Source organism: Poecilia reticulata, linkage group LG7 (assembly GCF_000633615.1).
Source record: "Poecilia reticulata strain Guanapo linkage group LG7, Guppy_female_1.0+MT, whole genome shotgun sequence".
Classification (NCBI taxonomy): domain Eukaryota; kingdom Metazoa; phylum Chordata; class Actinopteri; order Cyprinodontiformes; family Poeciliidae; genus Poecilia; species Poecilia reticulata.
In genome coordinates, this window is record NC_024337.1 from 5,200,226 (window position 1) to 5,227,510 (window position 27,285).

The following is a 27,285-nucleotide window of genomic DNA, read 5'->3' on the forward strand; positions in this document are numbered from 1 at the left end:
GGTAGCTTCGCTTGCCCCCAGTTGCAGCGATGGCTACAATGTAACTTGCTTGTGAATGTGACTGAATGTAGCCTAAAGTGCTATGGGGTCCTCTGGACTTTGTATAAAGTGCTTACTACAGGTCATTTGATGCGCAGCTCTCTTGAAGTATCTTGGCAAAACAAAAACTAACCAAAATAGTTTGAGAGTAGCTTTATAAGCATGTTTTTCCTCAGTTTTTAATGTTAAATGCCCCTTCAATTATGAGAGTTGATTCTAATAAGCTCTTTAAAGATTGCAGAGCACTCCCTGAGGAAGGCTGGAGACTGTTTGTTCCAGTTCAAACAGTTTTGAACTGGAGCAAACTGGAGTTTTGACGTTTGCTCCCCACTCCACCTGCCTCTGTTGTTGTACCCTCGGGCAGGGCACTGCACTGGTCCGAGGGTCCGAGGCCCTGGTGGCGCTGGTGCATGGCAGCCTCACTTCTGTCAGACTGGTGTGTGAATGGGTGAAAGACTGTTGTGTGAAGTAACTTTGGGGTCCTCTGGACTTGAAAAAGCCATTACACAAGTTCAAAGCCATTTACTAAATTCTTTTCCAGACATATTTCTTCCAATCAATGCAGTCCAAACACTTGCAACACAGGACAAAATATTCAAGTTGAAAGTACTGTTGAATTCTAAGTGCAAAAAGGAATTTTATTATGATATTCTTTTCCCATAATAAAAAGTTAACTTAATTTGCAAACTATTTTTTCTTGGAATTACATTTCAATGGACACAACAGTGATGAAATGGTCACATTTGCTGGTTAGAACCAGGCAGCAGGTCTGGTTTGAGCCCACTTCGCTGGCTGGTTACTGGACTTTCGTCTCCACCCTGGAGGCCCCCAATCATGGAGCCCAGGGTCCCGTAGCTTCCCCCGTACGGCTCCATCTGAGCGGCCACGCTCAGACTGAGCCTCTCTGTCCGAGGCATCTTGGGCGTTTGGTTGAGCGCTGAAGAGGGAAGGGAAACAGGCGTGGCCGCATTGTCGCTGAGACTCTGCACCGTGACAGATGACTGCACAGATATACAAGTTTCAGTTACAAGGATAAGGTATACAGTAATAAAAGCTGAGAGCAATCAGTTATCGTATCTGCAATGTCCATTACAAAAAAAAAATCTATTTCTAGGTTGAGTTATACACAGAGGTGAAAGTAGTTTTAAATTCTTGCCGGTAAATCGTCAGTGGCTCATTGTGCGAACCAAAATAAATAAAAACATAAAGGTATGGTATATTAATGTTTACAGGGTCTCTGTATAGATAACGCAGAAAGTAGAAGCACTTCACAATGTGAAACAAATATATATTCTGCCATATAGGTGGAAAGTAGTTTCATTTACATCTATTGATGTAATTACAATTTATCTAATTTGTCCTTTAAGTTGTTTACAAAACCTGAACTTTTAATTTTCCTTGAATTTGTTTTGAATAAAGTTACTCTGTTACATTTGAAATCATATCCATTAATGAGTAAAGATAAAACGTAAGAAAACACCAGAAAAAAAACGCATTTGGCTGGGTTTGTATTAAGACCTCATGGTGTTGCATCAATGGAAAGACAGAGGAACAAGCACAACCCATCAAGTTTAGTTCAGGTTAACTTCTGAGAAAAAGAAAAGCTCTTGCTGAATTTAAATGATGCATTGTAAACTTTAATATTTGAACAACAAATGTAAATGCCAATTTTATCAGGTTATAATTKGCATTGACGAAAACAGAAAATCAGGTGATTAGTTTGGAGTCGGTTATTTAAAACTATTGTATAGGAGTAGCAAACAGCAGCTGTCATTAGATATTGCAATTAATGTCAGTAAAAATGCACATATCTTGTTTTGCTTTTTATGTATATTAATATGCTCCTTTAAATCAAAACAGTTTGATTTAAGCTGTTCTCATTTCCTTTGTGATGAGCAGAACCTTTGCTCATCAAAAAACTGAAGTAAAATTGTAATGAGGTACTTGTTACTTTTAATAGTATTTCACTGCATTTTTTTTTATAAATAACTTCGGCATCACTGTCTTTTCTTTTGACCATATTATTGTTTTCTGCACTTTTATCAGGTTTTGGTTTCGTTGTATTAAAAATTCACTGTCCTGCGGGAGTTTTCCCGGTTTATATTTTAAAGTCTATAAATGATACGCGATTTATTGTTCGTGCTGTCCCAGTGCAAGCGGCATTTTTTATGTCTGTGGACCACCTGTGTAAAATGTCCCAGTCCATAAATCAAACGCACCAATCCCATCAGCGACCGACCCCCGTCTTTTAGAGAAAGACGCTCGTACTGTGCGCTGTCGTTTAATACCAGTGATATTTCCGGTCATAATCTAATAAGTAGTTGTTTTCCAGGTGTACTGTGTTGTTTTAATTGAGCAAAATAACATGACACTCAACTAGATATTCTCCTTTTGCTTTTAATTGGGACATTTTGTAACAAGCAGACAGGCGTTAAACATAGCGGTGAAACGGGTTTGAAGGCTGCAGACCAAAGCTACGACCTCAGGTAGGGGAGAAGAGAGAGAGAGAGACGGCTGGAGGGTGAGAGGCTCCATTACGCGGCACAAACAGTTCAGAAACATTTTGGAATAAGAAGAAGAAGGGAAAAAAAGCGCTTTATAAACAGATTAACTTGTGTTTTGGTCCGTCTATCGCTAGCAGATCGAAGTGCAGCCGTTCTGAATGATGGCTTTATTGCAGCCGGTTACCGGACCGGCGCAAAATCTTTTAGCGGTACGCAGTACCGGACCGGACCGGTGTTCTGACACCGGCTTACTTTCACCACTGGTTATACAGATAGAGGCATGCAAAACATAACTGTTCAGACTGTCAACTTCTTGCAAATGAAAGTTATTTGTAAACACAAGCTAAAGATATAGAGTTACAGCTAAAATATATAGAACTTTAACATCCCAGATAGCACACGACGTTAAATCAACGTTGAATTATAGTTAGAATCGTTGCTTTTTGGTTGAAGTCGACAAATGATGGTGGATCAACCATCAAACAACCATCCAATCAAACCATTGAAACTGTGTCAATGAATCAACGTTGTTTTGTGGTTGAAATCTAATGAATGAAATGCTGAGGTCTGATTAATGGTTGATTTTTGGTTGAAGTCGACAAATGACGGTGGATCAACCATCAAACAACCATCCAATCAAACCGTTGAAACTGTGTCATTGAATCATTGTTGTTTTGTGGTTGAAATCTGATGATTGAAATGCCAAGGGCTGATTAATGGTTGATTTTTGGTTGAAGTCGACAAATGACGGTGGATCAACCATCAAACAACCATCCACCTCTAGCCAAGTAACCAATGTTGAAACTGTGTCATTGAATCAATGTTGTTTTGTCGTTGAAATCTAATGACTGAAATGCCAATATCTGATCAACATCTGATCAATGTCGAATCAACGTCAGCTGTTTTGCCGCACCTCTTCCCCTCATCCGAGCTCTGGGTCAGAGCATTTTATTACTGAGGGGGGGTTATCACGTTTTAAATTAAGCACTGTAGAGGATAGTCGGTGCCGATTCCTTTTCTTACTTGTTCATAACAATTCTCACTGACCGTTTGTGTGGGATATATTGACACAAAAACATCTACAACTTACTACAAGGAGTGGAGCGGTCCACCCCCACCATTTACATGAGTGGGATGGCCCAACCACACAGCTGCTTCGCTGTTGACTTGTTGGCAAAAGATGTTAATTCAATGTTGAATTATTATCACAAAGGTTGCATGTATGGTTGAGGTCGACAACTGACAGTGGGTCAACTATAAAACAATCATCCACCTCTAGCCAATTAACTAACGTTGAAACTGTGTCATTGAATCAATGTTGTTTTGTGGTCAAATTCTAATAGTTGAAACACCAACATCGAATCCAGTGTTTTCAGAGCACACTGCCTTGCAAGTATTAGGCATGTCCATAATTAGGCACACATGATTTTAATTGATGGCTGATTAACAGGGTTTTGCTGAACTGAAAACATGCAGGTCAGTTTGATTTAAGAACCAGGGTTGGGAAAAACAGCTTATCAATTTCGATTCAAAGTATGCTGTTTGTCAAGCCCCTACCCCACCCCCAACTACCATTTGTCCTGCCCCCCTAGCACCTCACACACACCCAACCTTTCCCCATTTACTCCCCCCCCCCAAACCCATCCTCTCCTCTCCCTTCCACTCATCCTCCTTGAGCTCTGGGTCAGGGCATTTTATTATAGAGGGGGGAGTTAATTATGTTTTAAAACAGCATATTGAGAACAGTGGGCTGTGATTCATTTTTCTGTACACTTTACTTGTCTGTAAATATTACTGACTGTTTAAACATATTTTGTTGACACATAATATCTACAACTTACTACTAGGACTGGAGTGGTCCACCCCCGCTATTTACATGAGTGGGATCCCAGATAGCACACGATGTTAAATCAATGTTGAATTATCGTCACAAAGGTTGCATGCATGGTTGAGGTCGACAACTGACGTGATTTGATGGTGGATCAACCATCAAACAACCATCCAATTCTAGCCAATTAACTAATGTTGAAACTGTCATTGAATCAATGTTGTTTTGTGGTTGACATCAAATAAAATAAAATGCCAACGTCAAATCCAGTGCGTTTCAGCACTGGTCCTCCAAGCCCTACAAGTTTTAGGCATTTCCCTAAATCAGCACACATGATATTAATGTCTGATTAACGGGGTTTTGCTGAACTGAAAACACGCAGGTCAGTTTGATTGAGGACAAGGTTTGGGGAAGAACTAGTAATCTAAATGTTCAATCAATGTCAGTTGTTTTTTGCACCCCTCTACTTCCCTCTTCCTCTCCCTCTCCCATTCAAACCCCCAACCCTACTCCCTCCACCCGCCAAAGACACACACACACCCCTTTCCCTCCACCGCCCACCCCTCACCTGGCCCGCCAACCCCTCAACCTCCCTCCCCCTCTCCTCATTTGGTTCCAGGTGAAACAACTTTTATTTTTTGTGAGCGTTAATCCCGTTATAATTTAAGCACAATGTGTTGACAACATTGGGTTGTGATTCTGTCCTGTACATCATCTTGTCTGTAAATGTTATGACTGACTATTTGTGTGTGATATGTTGACACAAAAACACATAGAAGTCACTACAAGGAGTTAAGTAGTCCACCTCCCCCATTTCACGACTGGTATGTCCCAATCACATAACCCCTTTCCAGCAGGCTTGGTGCAAAGTGTTTCTGAATTTAATTATTAAACCCTCAGCACTTTTGTGGTAAGTGTGGCCAATCTACTTTTATCTTATCCCATTTATTGTAAACCAACTGCATTGTGTTGTGCTCAAGTTGTAACTTGGTAGGGAAATAAGTGATGGCATAATTATGTTGAAAAAGTAACTTTAACTCAGATTGATAACTCCTTCAAACCATAACCTGGTGACATTACTGTTACTTCATTTGGAAAGGAGCTAAGTCAGACTATATGTTACTTTTGAAATTACCTTAAGCAGCTGCTTAATGTAATTAAACCTACAGCACCTGTGACAATTACATAAGAGCTTTGCCAGGTCGTTGATGAAGGTCTGACTGGTTAATTGCCAAGTCAGGATGTCATATGATACAGCTGTTATAAGAAAGTGTAATGTAACTGGTATGTCATGCTGATTAAATATAGGTATAATGCAGGCCCGGAGCTATGGAGGGGCCTATTTATTGTAAACCAATGGGCCCCATCCGACCCGGGCGGGTGCCCGGGTCTGGAGGTGCCTGGGAGGGAGGAATGGTTTCAAGTCATTTTAATGTCTGATTATAGATGGAGAAAGTGCGCCCTCACCTGTTCAGACAGGTGTATGTAATGTTAAAGTTACTGTCCCTCAATGGAATATATAGTAGTCAGCCCCAGTGACTGTTTGACTCACGGTTTAGCCAATGTGCTTAAAAATATGAAACGAGAAACGAGTATCACCTGAGCAGTTTTCAGCAGCTCAGGTGATGCACGTGAGGGGCCCCGTCATTGGCCCCGCCCCCCGGCCTGACGCTGACTTGTTCCGCTAGTGGTATAATGGTCATCACAGCATATACCTGTTTGACTGATAAAGCCGTCAGTTTGAGCTACACCTATGGTGATCTGACAAATGCTGATCTGACCGAACAAGCTGTAGAGGAGACTGGTTATATATTCTAAATGCGTAGAATATCTAATTTCACATTGATTAATCCCCTAAAGAAAATTTTTGAGGAAGGCATTAGGAAATAATATGGCCTTTGTTTAATTTCCATTCTGACGTAGGACACCGAAGTTGGGTTGTGCCTTTGAGGTCTCGAGCTGCTTGGTCCTGCTATAGTGAGGCGTTTACTTATGCTGGTATTTTAAAATGAACAGTAACCTTCACATTATAATTACCTTTCTTGATATGGATCTAATTGTACAAATATGTTATGTTTCAGCTCGTTTCACCTTGCATATTACAATGCAGCATATTATTCTGAATCATCTTTTTTTATTTTTCCAGCTCTGATTTAAAGATAACTGCATTGAAGAAAGAAGACAATTGTAGGCAAACGTGCAGTTTATTAGACTACAGCACCACAACACTCTTAAGATGTCAGCTTCTTCTTGGGCTAAAAGACGTAGTTAACAAATTATTGAAAGAGACAGCGCAGCAAATCCTCACTGAGTACAAGTTAATAGTTGATGCTAATCCAAGGAAAAAACAGAACAAATATCATGTTGCAGCTTGTTGTCAGTGCAGGTAAGATGTACTACATTTTCAAGTTATTTCAGACTTGCCACTTTACAGACCACCAACAGTGATGTGAATAAAAATATTGACTCGCCAGGTGAGTCTGATGCACATTTTGAAAGTATAGCGGAGGATGAGCTTGGACAGTGATGACCATAATGATTTGCTCAGGATAAGTTTAAAGTATTGAGCAACATCCTATTCAGTCTCTCTGGTTCCACTGTCATCTTTGCTGTCTATTTTGACGATGTTTCACCCTACCCTACCAAAAGATGGGAGAACATTGCTTGGAACACCCAGAAATGTGCCCATCACTAAAATTCAGGGGGGAGATTATCATCATTTTGGAATAGTCAAAGGGGTGCTTTCACAGTTGACATGTTTGTGTGTACCATTAACTATTACTACTATTAATATCCAGTTTAATATACACTGCTCAAAAAAAATAAAGGAAACACTTAAACACAATATAACTCCAAGTAAATCAAACTTCTGTGAAATCAAACTGTCCACTTAGGAAGCAACACTGATTGACMMSRSGRASSYYCSYSKKGKCAATCAGTGTTGCTTCCTAAGTGGACAGTTTGATTTAACAGAAGTTTGATTTACTTGGAGTTATATTGTGTTGTTTAAGTGTTCCCTTTATTTTTTTTGAGCAGTATAGATGGCTTACCTTTATTTAAAAGTTCTAAACTACAGTTTTGGCCCATACTTTGATGTCTGACATGTGACTACACAAAGTCCCCATTTGTTGTTGGTATGTTTTGTGGTCTAAGCAAGCCAGTGGGCGTTTTTGAGTACCTGGATCAGTTTGTCAAAGATCTTCAGAATGTATTGTCTAATGGCATTATGTATAATGCTAAGCAATTTAATGTAGAGATTTATGCCTTTATTTGTGATGTGCCGGCAAGAGCTTATATTAAGCAAGTCAAAGGATTCAATGTCTTTTCAGGTTGTGACAAATGCTTTCAGGAGGGTGTATGGATGAATAAAATGACATTTCCTGAAACAAAGCATAAACTTAGGACAGACTCCAGTTTCTCTGACATGGTTGAGGGACATCACATTGGGAAGAGCCCTTTATCTGGTTTAGTTAAAATGGTTTCTATGTTTCCACCAGATTACATGCATCTCTGTTGTCTTGGAGTTACAAGGAAAATGCTTCATATATGGTTAAAGGGGAAACATTTGGCAACAAAGGTTCCTTCCCAAACTGTAGCAACCATTTCCGATAAACTCCTAAAGCTGCGTTTCTACACGCCTTCTGAGTTTAACCGTAAACCAAGGGGACCGTCAGAGATGGATCGGTGGAAAGCTACCGAGTTCCAATCCTTCATGTTATTTTGGGGTCCTGTTTAGAAGGATTCACTCCCCAGTGAGCTGTATGACAACTTCATGTTTTCTGTTGGAATGTGCATGTTGCTGTCCCCTAGTATATCTGAGGAAATGTTAGCCTTTGCACAAAAGTTGATGGTTGCTTTTGTTGAACACTTTGGGGCATTACACGGAAAAGATGAAATTGTGTACAACATACACCAGCTTACTCATTTGGCTGAGGAATACAGGAGGTTCAGCAATCTAGATAATCTATCAGGATTTCCTTCTGAGAATTGTCTTAGTCAAATTAAGCATCTTCTACGCAAGCCACATCAGACACTACAACTGGTAGTTAAAAGGTTGTCTGAAACCTCACATGTTGGATCCACATGTTCTAGAGATTATCCAAAGTTGCTTAACATCCACATTGATGGTCCAGTCCCCACACAGTTTATTTCTTCACAACAGTACAGGAAGGTCTCCACTCATCGGTTTACTTTGTCCACAAAGAAAGGAGACAATTGTGTTGAAGTTAGAGATGGATTTGCATTAGTAGAGAATATTGTTAAATCAGAAGAGAATGCATATATAATTTCCAGAATGTACAGACACAAACAGCCATATTACATGTATCCCTGTGAATCATCATTCATTGCCACATACAAAGTCAGTGGCTTGAAAGAAAATATAGGGGTAGGTAGACTGGCCTCCATCAAGCACAAATGCCTTCGCTGTCCAGACGGGGATGGTGCCATTGTAATACCACTACTTCATTTAGCATAGTCATGCTGCCCTATCAAAGTGCAAGCCAAAGACAAAGTGCAGTATCTGTAACTGAGATGTATATCATGGCATAAATTACCTCACAAATAACATCAAATTATTACCTGTGCAAATAACATGTTTGGCTGGCCAAAAACTACAATGTCTGTAGTGCGCTTTGGCTTTGAAGAATGAAATGGGGATGACCTGTAAGAATATATCATTATGAGTAGTTCTCATTTCATCCCTAGCCCTTCGAAGATGAATAGAGAGGTGGTACTGTGGTCGGTTGTACAGTTCCCACACGGTGAAACAGCAGTAGTTCTAGAGAGCTGGTTTAAAGCTGAGGAACAGACACTGTCATGGCCCCCAAAACACATAACACTCAAAAAAGCCCTTCGAGATGGAATGCAACCAGATGACAAATGGATCACCTATAAGGATGTACGAGTCCTTACTACGTGTGGTGAGTAACTGGTGCAACACATGCACAGCTGTTCTACACAGTCATGCTGTCATAGATAATTCAGCTCAATATTTTCTTTTCAAGTATGTTCGTTATTGGGACATGACATTACAGATGTAAAAGTTTGTTTAGGAGGATACATTAAACTAAGTATACAGTGTAGGTATATAAAGCAACACTTCAGAGGTGCAGCTGAGATGTTTTGTGTAGGTAAAATCAGCGAAGACAAATGTGAGGATGCAAATAGTGATTGGCCAGAATGAGATGATGTATGATAGTAGCTCTTCACACAGGTGTGATTGTTCCGTTTTGTGGGAGTTGGGAAGAAGCTGTTAGGGTATTTCTGCACTAGACTGCAGACATGCAAATTGGCATTTACCCTCTGCTCTTTACAGAGACCCTTGATGAGGCGAAAAAACGAGAGACAAAGTACAACACAACTATGTGTCCAACCTCTGAAATGAAATCTCATGATGAAGGAGCTCTCCGCCAAAAAAGAATATCCAGGTACATTACTTTGTCACAGTGATAACTTTTCCTAGGGTGTTGCAACTAGAAAATTAACCACTGCTAAAAGGATGACTCAAAGTGGCCAGAGTGTCCATGTATTCAGACTGTAGCCTTGACTAATAGGTGTAGTATCTTAACTACATTTGTAATATGCGCATTGTGTATTATCATAATGTTTTGTAGGCCAAATCAGCAATTTATGCATTCTGATCCTGAAGACCACCAGAGTAGCAGTGCAAAAAGAAAGCGTTTTGCCAAACCACCTGGTGTTGGATGTCCAGGTATTGATGCAAGACATTTCCTTTATATTGACACTATGCTCACTGCTACACAGTCAAAAAACAAATGGCATCCGACATTGTACCAATAAAAGTAAAGCATTTAAATTTGATTGAAATTGCGTGTTTCTTGCCAAATTTGTATGTAGTTTTAGCACAAAATAAATACTTTGTGAATAACATGCCAACTAAAATGTTTTAGGCCCAACCTCAAACTTGAGCCAGTCTTATACGGTCCTAAAATCTGCCCAACCTCCAACTCTGCAGAGACTAGGTCTAGAGCGTGCAGTAAATGGTATGTTGCTATCAATGTTAAAATGTCAACAGAATAACAGTTTAAACACAATTTGTCGCATCCTCATTTCTCACTCAGGCCTACCCTTTTCAGAATCATCTGATGGCATGTTCTACAGCAATGTAGAAGAGTTGCAGACTCCTGATGAAAGCAACAGTAAGTAAACCCATATTGTTGTTCTTGTGAAGAGCTAGCTGGCACCATGCATGCAGCAGACAACATCAATTTACATGTATGTGCTTTGCAAGATATACTCAAGCCTTCACAATTTTCAAGACATGTCACAATCATAAATGTGTTGTACCTACCAACAATCACTAACTGATGAAGTTCGTAATGGTGAGTCGTCAAGCAGTCTCATAAGACTGATGTTGAAGCAATGCTGTAAATATAGAGCAGTCAGCTGAATCCAAGTCTCACATGGGAGGTAACAGTAATAACTTCACCGTTTTCTGTATTTCCTACTTTGTGTTCAAGCTGAGATGCCAGGTTTTGCTACAGCCTGTGCCCAATACCACCAGTTGCAGAATCCACAGCGACAAAGTACAAGTAGTGGTATGATACTGTACTCTCTCAGTAATGGTGATGGGCATCCTTAGTGATTATGGCTAATAAGTTAGTTTGATAAAACATTTAGATTATGCATCTTGTTGTGTTTATACTTGTAAACTATTGCAAAATGTAACCATCTACAGGGTTGTCTGGATGCAGCTCAAGGCGGTATAACCATCTTCCTGGTCTCTCACAATGTGCACAAAATAGGCCACCATTGGATTTCTCACCAAGTAACCCAGTTTACTACATACATATAGAGTGATCTGTGTTCTGATTAATTAATTCACTGTAGCTAAGTTTTTGCATTTGTTATTCACTTAAAAGCAAACTCCCACCAGAATGATGTATTGGATTCAGCGCCTAATCAAGGTTGCAAAGGTAACAAGACCGTCATCTAACATTTGTAGACATTTTGTGATCTGAATGTGTGAGGCTGTGTCTGTATTCGAATTGTGGTCATTGCTCACATCTGTGTTCACTCCAACTCTTTAAATGCGTCGACAGTTTGTAAACTTATGTTTGCCTTTAAAAAATAATGCATAACACAAAGCCCTGATAGTATTTTTTTCCATTGTGGTCCTGTGTATTCCATTCATCCAAGTTCTCTCCTGATTGGATGCAGAAATGTCCTTATCTACAAAAGAGCTGTAGGAAACATTTCAAACCTAAAGAAAGTCGGTGTCATTTTGGCACCTAACCTTTAAACTTCTGTGCATGAATATTTGTGTTTTGCAGACGCAACCACACAAAGGGCCAGCGATAATGGGCAGCTTTTGAAAGGCAAGTCTATTGGGCATAATGTATTTGTAATGTGTCATTTGCAGGTTATTTTGATGTTGCACTTAATGATTTTTAATGTTTTCCTGAAGACCTTGCTATCCATAATATGACATCGATGCTTGCTGAAGTGCTAGTTATGGTCAAGGATCTGTCCAGAGATGTCCAATTCATCAAGAACAATTTGGCTCAGAGTAACATTACACCAGGTGGTACCAGAGGACCAGCAAACCTTGTGCTCCCCTTCCAGCTGCCAATTGCCAGTGAAGAAGATTTCAGTAAAGCAGAGTCATTACTGATTGAAGAGACAGTGCGTCAAAAGATGGTAATTTATTTGAAAGACTGATCAGCATTAATTTATTCAATGTAGATTATGTCAGTGTGAATATTTATTTTTCTAAGGGGAAAAGTGTTAGCTCTTTAGCTACTTGAGCACAAATTGTAGTCTACAAGTTCTGAACATGTCACAGAGCTTGTAGATATGCCATTTATGAAACATTTCGCAATTTTTCAAATAGACCATTTAGATATTGACCTGGCCCAAATTGGGACCAGGACGGTTAATGTGGTTAACATCCATGACCATGAATGAACAGTATGGAGTGGAATATCAGTGCATACATACAGTATCAGAACAAGGTTATGTCTCTGCTGTGTTTTTAAATTGCATGATATAATGCTGCTGTGTAACACTGTGCATTCATGTACTTGTCTCTGATGTAGATTGCTCGGCTGGCTCTAGTAGGAGGCACAGATTCAGCCAACATGATAAGAAGAATGTTGACGACTTGTATGACAAATGCCCTGGCAAGTCATTTCAACTGGGCTGGGAAAAACCATAGGTGTTCCCAGAGTAAAAAGCCATTCAAGGACACAATCCTGCAAGAGTGCCTATTAGGTGAGCTTCCTCCACTGGAAAGGGCTTTAAATTTTAATTGTAGGAAATGAGACTGTTGGTGAATCAGAATCTAACTGTGCTGTTAAGTTTGCCATAAAGTGGATAATTGTAATCCAACTCCAATAACATATTGCATCCTCCGTTTTACAAATACTCAAATTTGTCCATTCATTGCCAGTGTGAATGTACTATTTTTATTGGACAGTTTGTGCACACACACCAGAACCAGGACATAGGAGCAGATAACACCCCTCAACAAAGTGAGGGTAGGGGATAATAAATTGTATGTCAGATACCCTCTATCTTTATGACTTTCTTTTGTGTCTTTCAGCTGCTGCTCGCCAGTTTGAACCAAGGCTAACTGACCAAAATTATAGCGAAACTGTAAAGAAATGGTTTCGCTATGCGCCAGACCGGGAGGGAGGCATTGAAAGGCAACCAAAGGGACGGCAAGAAGACTGAAATGAAATAAAATGTCTAAGTTATGCCATGTTATTTTTAAGTCTGTGTGACCACATTTTAGGACCTTGGGTAATGTAAGGTAATTTTGAATGACATACCATAATTCTGGTGACATACCATTGTCACCAGAATTATGTGTTTAACACCAGTAAAGGAACCTTTAATGGTATGTCAGACCTAAAGGTGTACATGAATAAATGATTCTTTAACTTAGATTCAATTAAGATCAACCCAAATGTCTAATAAGATCCACATTGAGATGATGGTTGAATAAACATTGATTCCTAACTGATTCAATGTAATATCAACACATATATGCATGTAAATTCACATATAGATGATGGTTGAATTAACATTGATTGAATGCAGAATCAACACAAATGTGTGCAGATCCACGTTCAGATGATGGTTGAACCAACGTTGATTCCCAGCTGATTCAATGCAATATCAACACAAATATGCATGTAAATTGACATACAGATGATGGTTGAATCAACATTGATATGTCAGTTATGGTTGAAACCCTAACGTTGATTCAACATACAAGTCACCAACCACTTTCAATGTTGTTTCATTGTCAGCGTTCAACGTTGATTCAATGTCTCTGCCTAACATTGATTCAGTGTTGTTTCAATCGTTCTGTGTTATTTGGGATATTTTAATGTCCTTAAGTTGGGCATTTCAGCCACTGAAATCTCCAATAAATTAGTGTTTATTGGACGCATTTTGCAAAGTTTCCCTGTGAAAAAAATGGTCGTTTCTACCAGACATGTTGATAACAAATATTTCTTTGTAAACAAAATTACAATAAGAACACTTGTCAATAAGAGATTCACATATTGTCAGACAATATGTCTGAACAATCTGATGACATTAATACTCACGTTCCCTACAGAGGCCTGACTGCCAGCCACTATCTTCTTCTTTCTGGCCATGTTGGGATTCCAGTTGCAAACCAGACTGTCATTCTGCACGCTGTAGTTTCTATGGCCAACAAGCCAGTATGTGTTCATTTTGCCTTTACCCTGACAGGAGAGTGATGGGTGCAAGTGATGAATACTGACTAAACAATTGGCTACAGACAGCACTGAAATCAAATGTTTACATTAAAATAACTAGACTGGGATTTTTGAGAAACCATGAAAAACAAGGTTTCACTTTCTTGTATGAGTTGACTTTAATTTGTATTGAAAGAGCCATGTCATTGCATGCTGAATGAGAGAAGTAGCACCTACAATCTAGATGCTGCCAGCAAAATACCTCTTCCTTCAAAAAAAAAGTAATACAATATGACTTGGGTTTGCAGAATTGCGTTTAATCACGCAACAGAACTTGAGCAACAGTGTCCTTTTAACAGATGAGAACAGCATAGAGATTTTTGGCCAGTTGCTTTTTGTGAAGATGGTTTAATATGATACTGACTCGAAATGACGTAAATATGACTTGAAAGGTACTTTATAAGTTCAGTCGACTTACAATTTAACTTCGTTATCACTGCATTTAAAGTAATATATTTAATATATGTTGGTTTTCTTCACAGACACACTGAGTGGGATTATTTGGTTTAAACAAAAAGACCCCACTCATCTTCACCATATCTACAGTCCATCATTTGAAAATGTACTGAATTTTCATTTAAGTAGAACTAGAGATTCATGTTTTCACTATGTATTATTTTCCAAGCAGACTGAAGAAAACATGAAGCTGTTAAAATTGAAGTTTGCAAAGAAAATGTAAAAAGTTGAGAGCTTGATTTGTATCCGTTACCTTAACCTCAATCTCTCCACGTAGCTGCAGCTCATAGGCGTTGTCCTTCATCAAAGCCAAATAGGTTTCTGAACTGGTGTGGATTTTCTGAGCTGGAACATTAAAACATTTGAAATACATTTGCAGCAACTGTTTTAGCTCTAAACAGATTCCCAGGTCATTCTCTGCAAAGCTTTTTGCGGTGTGATTGATAAGGGAACTAATATGTCTTTACAATATACTTGAAAGAACATTGTGAACATTTAATACTTTGTAAATTATAGGTATGTGCCTGAGTTACCTGAAATTTTTTTTTCGTTTTTTGTAGAAACACAACTTATCTGACCTTCCACATCAGTACAAAATCAGTTAACAGCTCTAGCTGTGATTGAATTATAGAATAAGATTTTTATGAGAAATATCTGGCAGAGTATTTWAAAAAAATATATTATTTTATTGAAGTATTTACAGTGTTGATTATTTATTACCGTTTTAGGCATTTGTACAATTTGGAACAGGCGGTATTGGAAATTATTGGTTAAGAATTCAATGGCTACAAGTAATCAGTGAATAAAAATAAAACTACATCATATTTGCAGTTATGTATATTTTTTGCTGTAACACCTATGTTACATGGTGTTGAAGTTGGTCTCCTGCTCGCTACAATTAATTGTTTTAATGGATTAATAAATAGTCTTCTGTTTTTCTACAGAGCGTAATAGTGTCATTTGTATTTGTAATGGATTCAGTGAGAACCAGTGTTAAACCCAGATTGGTTTTCTTTTTCTTTTTAGAGTTGCCTAACAATTTCAGTTTTCATCTTTTATATGAGATTTCTGTTGGTAAAGCTTTGTGGATTATTCTGTAGGTGGGTGAACAGATCCAGACTTTGGGTCCTTCAATTTGTGAAACAACATAGCATAAAGGTTTTATTTAGTTTTCTGCTTCTCAAACTGTCAGAATGTCTCTTTTTCCTCTTACACTTGAGTAGGTTAGCTTCCTTTTTGTTGCTATTTTGGGTTTAAGTTAAACTTTATAGGTTGCTGTTAATACCAATCTAAATAAAATCAACTACTTGAAATGTATGCTGGTGTACAATATTCTGTTGGGTAGAATATTCTTTTGAAAAGTTCATTTGTGGAAGTTGCAGCATGCCAGTGCACAGCAAGGGCCTTAACATAATCATCATCATCATAGAAGAGCAGGAAAAGCAAGTTATGGACAGGATATTTAAAAATCTAATTCTCTTTAAGAGCTGTAAAGGTTTAATTATTACTGAGGACTCACGCAGGCTGGTGGACTCCATCCTGGAGGCAGTATTGACTGTATCTCCAAACAAACAGTATCTCGGCATCTTGTAGCCCACAATTCCTGCCACACATGGACCTGTGGAGCCAAAAAATACAAATTGCTTTTCGTTTTGCTTTAGAGCTTCAATTGTTAGGTCAACATTCAGGTACCAATACAACCAGAACACAGAAATAAAACAGAAGAGTTTAAATAGATTTCAAACTAATTTTGATGCCATCACTCACAAATAAGGAAGTGATGTTTTTTAGAGCAACCTAAAAAGGCAATAGTAGGAATAATATTGTGACATGTTGCTTCATCTCCCCGAGTTTCTATATGGATATTAAGCTTCACATCCCATTCAGTGCTGAACATGACACCTCATTTTTAATTTTTTTTTTTTTTTTTTACGTTTCTGTGATTTCATGATCTAAAAAAAAACACATACACATCCTCGTGCGTCTGTGTATCTTTCTATCCTCAGTACTTTGACTTTTATTCATTTGTCATTCAGTTTACCCCAACCTTAACCACAACCTAAAGTCAAATTACATCCTAAATCGAACTTCTAACCTCTAAACAGCACCTCTTCTTATTGGCCAATCAGTCCTTACGGAGTAGTACTTGTTGGAGAAATGGATCTTGCACTGTAGCACAAGGCCATGCATACACACACATGAACACACTAAAACTTTCAACTGATCAGCTGAACCCACAGCACTTCCTCTAGATGGTGCTGTGGGTTCAACTGAATATTTGTTTCTCTGGGTTTTTAGTCAATTCAACTTTATTTAGACAGAAACCAAGTTACATAAAATAGAGATAAAAACAAATAATTGAATCCTTATGTATTGTTCTATTACCTGTTTATGAATGTCTCACCTTGTTTATGAAATATATCTTAATCAAAAGGAAAAAAATCTTTAAATATCTTTTTTGATCCATTGTCTATACCTGCTTATCCTTAGAGTTGTGGTACAATCTGGACAGGTCACCAGTCCATTGCAGGCCAACACATACACGTTTGCATGGCTATTTATTTTTGTGGGGACTTCCCACGTAGCTTTATTAATTTCTACAGCCAAAACCTTACGTGTGTAGCAAAACTTACTTCTAAATATTACAAATCCATATGAACAAACATAACCACACAGATCAAAAAACAACACATCTAACCTAAAACCTGATAATTATTGTATGTTGTAATTTGTATTTCAACAAACTGGACATGAAAACATTTTACAAGCTCCCTAAATTTACAATTTGTCTGCATTTCAAAATAAGAAAAGGTGTCGAGATTAGGTTAAGGTTAGAAAGGAAGGCTGAGAGCAGAAAATATCTAAATAGCTTAAAAACACTTAAAAAAAACCTTTTAATTAAGACTTTGAATAATTTATTTTAAATGAAGAAAATAAAATGCCAGACAATAAAGTGAACATGCTTCCAGATCAGCTCTGTTTTTAGTGAGCTATCTTTTTGCTTCACTGTGAATTAATCTAGTTATGCTGTCTTTATCTAAATACTGTAGAGGCTGAACGTCAGAGATGGATCAGCTGGTCTCAGCAGTGGACACATTACAGCACTTTGCTGTCCCAAATAAGCCTCAATGTCATGGGTTTTTCAAGGCACTGGAAATAATAGAAACACGTACAGTTCATGACAAACATGAAACCCGAGCTCCAGAAAACCAACTGGAATTATCTCAGTCTAAAAAAAAACTACAAATAAAACCACAGGTTTTATTCCCCAGAACCAAACATCCACATTCAGCTTCTATGCATCTCAAATCTGGAACAAACTTCAAGAAAACTGGAAAACAGCTGTAACACAGAGTTCCTTAAAATGCAAGGCTTAAATCCCCCCTGGTTAGAGTTGCTTTTGAACCATAATAAATTTAACATTGATCAAAATATTTGATTTGTATTGATGATTTTAATGATGGCACTTGACAAAATACAATGTCTGTTACTGGTTTCACAATTGCTGACAATGTGAAACCAGTTTATGATGTTTTTCATGATGAAAAGCACTCTGAACTGCCACCTTGTTGAAATGCAATTGACCGATACTCTAACAAAACCAGAACGATGTGTTGGACCTTGCGGTCTCGTGGAGCTCCTCTGACCTGTGTGAATGCCGGCTCGGAGCTGCAGCCTCTCGTTGGGCATGTGAGGGATGGACACCTGCCTGACCGCCGCCAACAAGTCCAGCGCCATCTTGGCAATCTCATCTGCGTGTTTGTCACCGTTTCTCTCAGGTAGACCGCTCACCACCATGTAGGCATCTCCGATTGTCTCCACCTGGTTAGAGCATTCCATTAAATTCATTCAAATGACATGGGAAAAAGTTTAGTTAAAGACAACAGCAGTGTCTGTTGTAGACTGCCATCTGTACACAACAGCTCCTAGAAGACATTCTAGACATCTCTTCTCAATCCTGGTTAGGACCAAGCATTCTCTGGGCAGAACAATCTAGTAAATTATTGGTCTCTCCCCTGTTGCAACATCACCAAGAAACCTCAGCTGACTCCTTTTGATGTAGAAGAGTTGAAGCTCCACTCCATGCTCCCCCAGTTGATCAAACTCTGTCCAATACCTCCAAGACCAAGTCCAACCACTCTACATTTAGCTGCTTGTTTCCAGGATGTCAGTCTTTCCATCATAGGCGAGGGTTGTATCATAACCTGTCAATAAATCCAGAGGTTTGGTTTTTTCCTATACCAATCACAGTGCTGAGGTGGCGCAGGGGTAGAGCACAACTCATGTAAGGAGACCTCGTGGTGTGTCGTGGTGAGGTAGATGCAGTGGACCCAGATATGAAGAGTAGATGATGATTTAATGAAGAAATACACACAATAATCCAGGCAGCACAGGTGAGCAACGGCAAAGACTCTCACACTGGTAGCAACTGACAGGGAACACAACTAACGAAAGACCCCACAAGGAAACAAGAGACTTGGGTGGATTTAAATACACAGAAGGTAATCGGGGAACACGAGACACAGCTGGGAGCAATCAAGGGTAGGTGGGACAACACCGAGACAGCAACAGAACACAGAAACTTAAATTAGCACACAGAAAAACCAAATCCTCACATCCCTGAGATCCTGTCTCTGAAGACCAAAACAAGAAAACTGAATGCGAAACCAGGGATAATGCTGGTGGAGTCTGTCATGCACAGGGACAAAGTCCAACTTTGGACAATTTATTTATTTATTTATTTTTTCATTTTATTTCACTAAAGTAAGATGAATAAAACAACACAACTGAACAGACAGGGATTTAACCCAAGAAAAATTAGCCAAAGTCCAAAGAAAACTTTAAAAACACCTCCAGACAGACATGAGTGCTATTGATCAAGAGCTCTTTTTAAAGAGTGGAAGACAGTATGGATGTCTTGACGGAAAGCTTCAGACTTACAGAAACGTGCTCTGTTGGCGTGGGTTTGTTACCTTGTAGACATCATAGGAATCAATGCGAGTGTCAAAGCACATGTACAGGTTGTTGAGCATCTCCACCACCTGCAGAGGGTTGCAAGATGCTGAGATAGACGTGAAGCCCACAATATCTGAGAAAAATATGGTGACCTGGAAAACAAGAGAGAAAATGATTGCTCCCTCACAACATATCAGCTTGCCTTCTTCTACTGTGTCAGCCTCACAGGATGAGGTAACAGAAATATAATAGATAATATTGATTTATACGTTTCCTTTTCTTGACGTTCAGGGTTTGAGCTGAAGTGAGTCTTTAGAGAATGATTGCTACAACTCATCAGAATATATTCCGTACCGCCTCTATCTGTAGAAAATTACATTCTCTGCATTGAACAGGACAATGAACTAAATCTGTGGAATCAGCATCCAAGTTTCCTCCATATCTGCTAAAAGTAACGTGTGCCGTTTGAGAGTCTGCAACTACATTTCCATATCAGAGCAGTATTTTCCCTTTCCAGTGAGTTCTACACAGAAACCCCTCCTGATCATTTTAAGCTGCTCAGACCCCCACCTCGCCACCATAAGGCTTTTTGGTCCAGCTGCTTCAAACCTCTTCAATAAGCCAGACGCAATTTCACCTGTACAACTTGTTTTATCTCCACATGAATATGCAACAGGGCAATTACAGGTAATTACACCAACAATAGCAACAAAGGCAACAAACACACACGTTCAGTCAGGGTGTTTGCACATCTTGCAGATGTAAACCTCCTCATAGCAGCTTCGGGGTTTAGCCAAAGAGTGACAGAGGAGGAGAGCAGACGCAGATCTGTTCTTAACAAAGTCTGCAGCTCCATGTGAGCGGTGTGGGACAACAAAAGTACTTATAGTACCACATAGTATCTCCAACTTTTTCCATCACTTTTGAAAAGTGATGATTGGTTTAGATTTTAAACAGCTATTTAAACAATGTATTATTTCTATTCCTGGGAGATGAGATAATGGTGGGGCTACACAGTGAAGCAGTTGGTAACATCTGCTGCCTTGCAGGAAGAAGGTCCTAGGTTTGAATCCTAACCTGGAGTCTTTTTGCATGGAGTTCCCACGTTCTCCCTCGTTCTGTCCAAGTGCTCTGGCTCTCTTCCCACAGTCAAAAACACAACTGTAGTTTCTAGGAAAGTCTGAAACTTAGAAGTGTGCCTTCTTGAAAAGCACTTTCGAAAGCGTTTCAAGGAAAGTTTTTATACATTTTTATTATTCTAGGTAATGTGCTGTTTCCCTTACCCTTTCATAGCTCTCGGCTTCAACCTGCTTACGCTTCCTGAGCTGCTTGGCGACTGATTTTGGCAGCATTTGATGCAGCAGATCTTCAGCCAGCTTCCTCTGGCGTTTCAGGTCCTCGGTTTTCTCCCTTAAGCTCTGAGCATAGTCCTGGATCCACTCTGTCATTTCCTTGAAAGAAAACATCACCGCAGGATAGATGAGGCACGCCATGGCCAGCAGGCAGATCCTTATGCTGAGGCTGGAAGACACGGCTCGAGATGCCAGCCGGAGAGCCAGCGAAGCCCGATCAAACAAGCACTGCTGGGTTTTTAGGAGAGCCTGAATTCCTGTGTGTGACCCAGAAAGAAGCTTGCTTCCTGCTCCAGAGATCTGCCATGGACGCGGGTCCAGAATATCCACTGGCTGAGCTTCCAGACTCAGGTTTACTTTGAGGTCTACGTTCTCTGACCAGCAGTCATTCAGCCGCTCCGTCATCAGTCTGCATAAGCTCAGATGATACAGAGTGCTGGTCCACCTGCGCTGGAAGTTAGCAGGAGTCAAGGTGTTGTGGTGGAACATCAGCTGGTAGTTTAGTTCTGTGAAGGTCACCAGTAGTCTGGCAGAAAGAACATCTGCCCAGGCAGGGTTTTGTTTGGCTTTAGCTAAAGCAACTTCAACTGAGCCCCAGATGGTCAACAGTCTCTCTATGAGTTGCGTGAAAACCGATCCATCCCTGGCATCCTGGGATGGACGTAGAAATGCCTGTATGTTTCTCCTCATCTGAAGGCAAAATCCAGACATCTCCGCACTGCAGTGAAGTCTGTGATTATTACTGTAGTTCACCATTTTACCACAGAGGTGATCCAGTGCTGGGAAACCGGACCCCAGTGTCTCATTGCTTGTGTCTTTGGCTAATAAAAGCCTCATCTTCTGAATTTCACTGAGGAGCTGCAATAGAGCTGTCGTCCTGCATGAAGTCAGTTCGCTGTACGCGGCCTCCGTTGCATCRAGCATGTCGAAGTTGGAGCTGAGATCTGGAGATACAGAGCCAAGTAGAGCCAGGAAGGAGAAGACACAGGCGGTCAGAATCCGCCGAACAGAGCGACTGCTGCCAGAGGAGGAAAATATGGAACATCTGAAACACAGAAAAACAACCGGTTATATTTTCTGATCCAATATGCTTCAGATAATGATTTAAAACCTCCTGAACATGTCATGAACAATGGTAAAGGTTTGGTACAAGTCTTTGTTTTTATTCAGGTGTGCTGGAGGATAGCCTGGCCTATGCAGTTTTGCCTGGTTCTCATCTCCCTTTGGTGCACCGAGGGGAGATGAGACTAAGAGACTACATGAGACTTGATGAAATTGGACTAAGAGAAGAACTAAAAAGACATACCCTGAGAATATATGTAGTTACAATCATAAATTTGTACATTACCAACAAGCATTTAATGATGAAAAAGGAAAATATTAAAAGATTAATAGCAATATTGCTACAACACCCTATTCTTTTAACCCACGATCAGCCCTCCTTTGCTCAGAGCATAAATGACATATAATAAGAAATTTCACAATTTTTACATTATATTTTCTTTGATGCAGCACCAATGCCAAATTATCACATTAACTCAGGAGTAAGTGTTATACTTTTCTTATTATTATTTGTTTGCAAAATCGTTTTAAATTCTATCTAACTTCTAATAGTGTTGGGCTTTTTTTCTTTCTGTTATTTTAAGTAAGAAGGCTGATTGAACAACACTGTCTCCTGGATGCTGAATGTGGTATTTTCTTGTTTGCTATAAATTGGCGCTATTACCTAAACTGAATTAAATTGAATTTATATGAAACGTAGCACACCTTCCTTTCAGAAACTTATAGCTTTGGTGATCTTAGTCCTTTGGGAAATGATTTTGTAAGCAAAACTGTTTTTTTTTTATGCAACTCATAGAAAGGAAACAGATGTATGTGTTTTATAAAAGCTGCCATGACAAATGCACTGCTAATACAGAGATAAAGAACTAAGACACTACAAAAACAACAAAAAACCTGATCCTCAGAATGATCAGATGGTGTCAAATAATATGTGTTAAGACCGAAGAACTGCTGATGAAGTCCACTGAAATAAAACGAAGAAGAGGCCCGTTTAGAATCACTCGATCCTATCTTTTTTTTATGTATATAAAACTAAGACACCAGAGCTCAGTAAGTACGTACTTCTGGCTTAACTTTGTAAACAGACAACTTCCAGCAGCGTGAACAGGTAGGATCTGACCTGCACGGCTCACAGTCGCTGTCCGCGGAGCGCTGCGCCTCCGGGGCCACTCTCCTCCTTTTCCTCAGCAGCCTTCTCTTCAGAGACGCAGAGGACAGAGTCCCAGGTGTGAAACACTGCTTTTTCATCAGGTCCAGCGCTGATCAGACCGTTTCCTCCAGCTGATCCTCCGGTCAGATCCGCTTCCTTCAGAGAGTTTACGACCTGAGAGCGCCTCGCTGTCAGTCAGCCTGCGGCTCCCTAACATGCCGCTGAGCAGCAGGAACACACAGATCAGGCACGTGCAGAAGGGTGGGCTGGGGGTGCTTGAGCACCTGCCCTTTTTGCTCCTTGCCCCCAAGTGCCCTTTTGGTCAATTTATTTATTTATCTATTTTATTATTATTTGGGGGGAGGGTATTATTATTTCCTAAGCCCTCTCCTGACACATAAAAACATGTGCTACAATTCTTTGATTTCTCTTTCTTTTTTTGTATAACATAAGCCCTCTGGTCATCTTCTTACCTTTGACCTTTTGCCCGTGACGCATGGCAGTTGCCTCTGGCGCAGTGTGATAAGGCGGCTAACTGGAGCTAAAGGTAGCGAACGTTACAGAATGCAGAACAGTTTTTGGTGAATTATAAAAAAAACAAACACGTTTTTGGTGAATAAAGTGAAGTAGACTTGCTACTTGTCAGATGATGGAAAACGTTGAAGTATCGTTTCTGCTTCAGCTCGGAGTCGCGGTTTAAGCAGAGAGGTAATGCAATACAACAGACACTGACAGGCCTCTGCGTCTGCCTTTCTCTGAAGAACTACTGAGTGGCAGGAGACAGCCAGGTGAGGAGAAACTGTTCTTATCTATCGATTCAGTATTTTTATCATACAGACGTTAGGCTGTTGTTGGTGCGCTATTAGCTAGCTGCTAGCTAACGACTTTGCTAGCAAAACAAGATAACTAAAAAGCTTCTTCCCTGTATTTTTAATGACATCAGTCATTCTTCATTATCGCTTATGCAATAGAGGCACATCGCCCGTCCAAAACCGATCATCTCCATAATGGATATATGTCCGATCTTCTCATTTCCTTTACCTAACGCCATTTATTCAGGCGGTAGGTAAATGTATCTTGAAGGAGAATAACACTTGAATAACAAGGATATTCATTTAGAATAAAAAATAACTCGCCCTGAATTACCACGATAGATATAATGAATGTAATAAAAGTGACATTAATGAAGGGGGAAAAATCTCAAGTTTAGGGTCTGGTTCGCAGAGTATGAAGTTAATTTTTTCCCCCCAATTATTCAATGGGGGGAAAAAAATGACCTCAGTTAAGTAAAATAAAATTGTAATCAAAACTTTTGGAATTGTAATGATTTATTTAAAAAAAAAGAAATCGTTTTGTTTAAAAAACTTTTTTTAATTAAATAAATAATTTTTGTCTTGTGAACTTAAAGTTATTTGCCAAACATAAACTTTTATTTGCACACATCATAAATCTTTTGTTGCGATTTTGGGCCCTGCCCACGACTCATGTGAGAATCCCAAGCAAAACTTTGACTCCAACAAAAACTTAGAATATTAAGAATAGATTTCTGACATGCAACATAAGTTTGTTTTGCAAAAAAAATGCACTTCATGAGACGAATGTGATTTAAATGTTTAAAAAAGTTTTTTTAAGCAAAACTCAGTAGGCTTTTCGCATGGTGACATACATTAACAATTAAATTTTTGCTTTTGTTTTTTTCTTTTTTTTGCAGTTCCATGTTAAAGTTTGATGCAGCTCTGCTTTCCTGAATGGACCATCTTCATCTCCACTGCAGCAAACAGGCAGCTCTTTTATAGATTACAGTCACTAAAAGGTTGTTTATATTTTTAATAGTGTAATTCTGTAAAGACAAAATATGTCTGATGGTCCAGCTCTGGTTTACATATCTTGCTAAATTGCGGGTTTGAATATTGCAATACTTTCCTAGAACAAAATAGACCTGCAGAAAGAAATTACTAATAAAATATCTTACATAGGCATAGTGTTATGCTATGGAGATGTTTGTTAGCTTTGATTGTATATGTCACATTTTTGTAATTTATCATTGTTTATTAAACTCTGAAAGCTGAGTGGCTTTGTTAATATTCTGTCCTAGAATGCAGTTAGATGTGCCCTTTTTTGTTTTTGAGCACCTGCCCCTTTAGTGGTCTCTGCACGGGCCTGTAGCAGACCCTGATATGGTAACATTTTGCTATGATTAAGTTACTTATTGTGCTTTTAGTAGACTATATTGGTTTGGTTAATTGCTTATTTGCAAAAAATAATATCAGCCAAAATAATACAAATGATCATTTAAAGAACAAATCATACATTAGATTAACAGTAAATACATAAATACTTCCTACTTTAAAAGGTTTGTTAGGGCTTTCTTTATGTTTTATTTTGAAATGTTTATATAGTTTATGAATTCATTGTTCAGTGGTCATTAATGCACCAGACCCAGACCTGCAGCCCAGGGGCGGTTCTAGACGGGGGCCAACGGCGAACCAAATGTTATACTAAATAAATGTCTTATGTTGATACTCAGTGGTGGATTTTATTTAACCTTCACAATTTTATTTTAACAATGAATAAAAAATTATAGTGCTGAACGTTTAGCTGCTGTATGGAGATAGGATCACACTTTCCATCTACCAGGGATCTGCAAACTGAGTCTCTGGAGACACAAGTGGCTCTTTGGCTCACTTATTACATCAAATGATGAAATATTGCTCTGTTTTTTTTGTTTCATTCTTTTTTAAGTGTTGCCATGGAAAAACACTCACTACCCAGGCCCCCGTGGTAAATTTGATCTAGAACCAGCCCCCAAACCTAACTCCTCACTTGTATAAATATTTTAGTAATACTCTTTACAATTTCATAATTTTCACATTACTTTTATACTTTTGGAGCCCTGTTTGAGGACACATTGTGATTATTAAATTAGGTATCATGATCAGTTACTCAGTACTTGAGCAGTTTACCAAATACATTTTACACTTGCTTAATTAAACTTGTTTAACTGATTGGAGTACAATTTTGGAGTACTCTATGTATGAATGATTGCTCTCTGGATCACTTTTTAAAGGTTTTGTTGGCTATAGTTGTCTTTATTTGGAAGTAGTTTGACAGGAAAGTGTGTAATGAAAGAGGGGGAAGACATGCGGCCTGCGGCCTGCGACCACCGCCACGATGACTAAGGCCTGTGGGTTGTGCTTTGCCCCTGCGCCATCACAGCACCCCCTCTGGATCACTTTTTAAAAACAGAAAGCACTGCCATAAATATTGTCTATCGCTGCAGCGGCCATCCCATCCCATGAAAGTAGGGTGACACGCCGTGGTGGGCGTCCCTTATTTTGATTTCTGAAAGATGGCAACCATAACGCCAAGGGATCATGAGATAAACCTGCAAATATGAACAGCCGAGAACCTGAGTATTTCCTTACACCAGGATGGTGAAGGAGGTGAAAAAGACATCTGGAGGGCGCTATAGAGTCAACAATAAATGTAACTGAGGAATTTTATTTTAAATATGCCTGATTTTTCTACATCAAACAGCTCCTATAAGCCTGTCAGAATTAATCCAGTACTGACTGTTTCTACATTTTATTAGATTTCCTTAAGATGGATCAATAGTTGAAGTATAAGAATACACAAATTTCACAAATCTTGCAATGTTCAGGAAAGTGTTGCATTTATATTTATCACCCCACCTAACTATGATGCTCCAAAATAAATAAAGTTTAGCCATTTAAATGTTTTTATTTTCTTATTTTTTAACTTCAGTTGAAAAGCTGGAGTCAGATTTAAAGGGAAGATGGRTGAAGCTAAGTACAAATGCAGGCCACACTTCTCAGATTTATTTTTATTGGAAGATAAATGTTTTAAAACCACGTTTTGTTTTATTTTATGTTGTAGTTGATGATCAAATATTTTCTCACTCATAACAACAAAACCAGTTTTTTGCTTTATGTGTGGAAATTTTTCCCCAGACATGTTTGCTAATAATTAATGAAAGTATCACATTTAGAAATGGTCATTTTTGCTTGTAGGTGCATGTTTTTTGTAATGGACGAAATAGCACGGATCTTTTGTATTTTCCTGATAACATTTATAGGAATTAGACTAAATTTCTTGACTGCGCGGACTCATGATGATCGGAACCTTTCGAACACGGCGTGTTTGAACGGGGAAGAAGTAGATC

At 39.1% G+C, this 27,285-nt stretch overlaps 2 protein-coding genes across 7 annotated transcripts; one reads left to right on the top strand and one right to left on the bottom strand.

The window, feature by feature from the left end:
• Positions 1-462: 462 nt before the first annotated feature.
• On the bottom strand, positions 463-23,274 carry LOC103467072 (uncharacterized). The gene is made up of 8 exons (XM_008413127.2): positions 23,073-23,274; positions 20,822-21,935; positions 19,556-19,690; positions 18,230-18,404; positions 16,102-16,200; positions 14,836-14,927; positions 13,953-14,093; positions 463-1,040 (listed from the first exon to the last, which is right to left on the bottom strand). The coding sequence occupies exons 1-8, from the start codon at positions 23,198-23,200 to the stop codon at positions 777-779; spliced, it is 2,148 nt and encodes a 715-aa protein (XP_008411349.1). The 5' UTR covers positions 23,201-23,274; the 3' UTR covers positions 463-776.
• On the top strand, positions 1,087-13,088 carry LOC103466981 (uncharacterized). Of its 6 annotated transcripts, XM_017305561.1 has the most exons (14): positions 1,087-2,560; positions 6,518-6,757; positions 9,079-9,293; positions 9,689-9,800; positions 9,987-10,084; positions 10,284-10,376; positions 10,455-10,532; positions 10,854-10,931; positions 11,072-11,161; positions 11,256-11,309; positions 11,667-11,711; positions 11,801-12,033; positions 12,432-12,606; positions 12,938-13,088. In XM_017305561.1, the coding sequence occupies exons 3-14, from the start codon at positions 9,089-9,091 to the stop codon at positions 13,066-13,068; spliced, it is 1,392 nt and encodes a 463-aa protein (XP_017161050.1). In that variant the 5' UTR covers positions 1,087-2,560; positions 6,518-6,757; positions 9,079-9,088; the 3' UTR covers positions 13,069-13,088. The 6 variants fall into 6 exon arrangements, with proteins under 6 accessions (XP_017161050.1, XP_017161049.1, XP_008411199.1 ...); XM_017305560.1 differs by lacking the exons at positions 1,087-2,560; positions 6,518-6,757 and having other exon boundaries at positions 7,359-9,293; XM_008412977.2 differs by lacking the exons at positions 1,087-2,560; positions 6,518-6,757 and having other exon boundaries at positions 7,359-9,293; positions 10,470-10,532.
• Positions 23,275-27,285: the final 4,011 nt, after the last annotated feature.

Coding starts and splice junctions, on each gene's coding strand:
- LOC103466981 (XM_017305560.1), top strand. CDS start 9,053: ATGAGTAGTTCTCATTTCATCCCTAGCCCTTCGAAGATGAATAGAGAG. Junction 11,310..11,666: donor GCCTAATCAAGGTTGCAAAG/GTAACAAGACCG, acceptor TGTGTTTTGCAG/ACGCAACCACACAAAGGGCC. Junction 12,607..12,937: donor CCTGCAAGAGTGCCTATTAG/GTGAGCTTCCTC, acceptor TGTGTCTTTCAG/CTGCTGCTCGCCAGTTTGAA.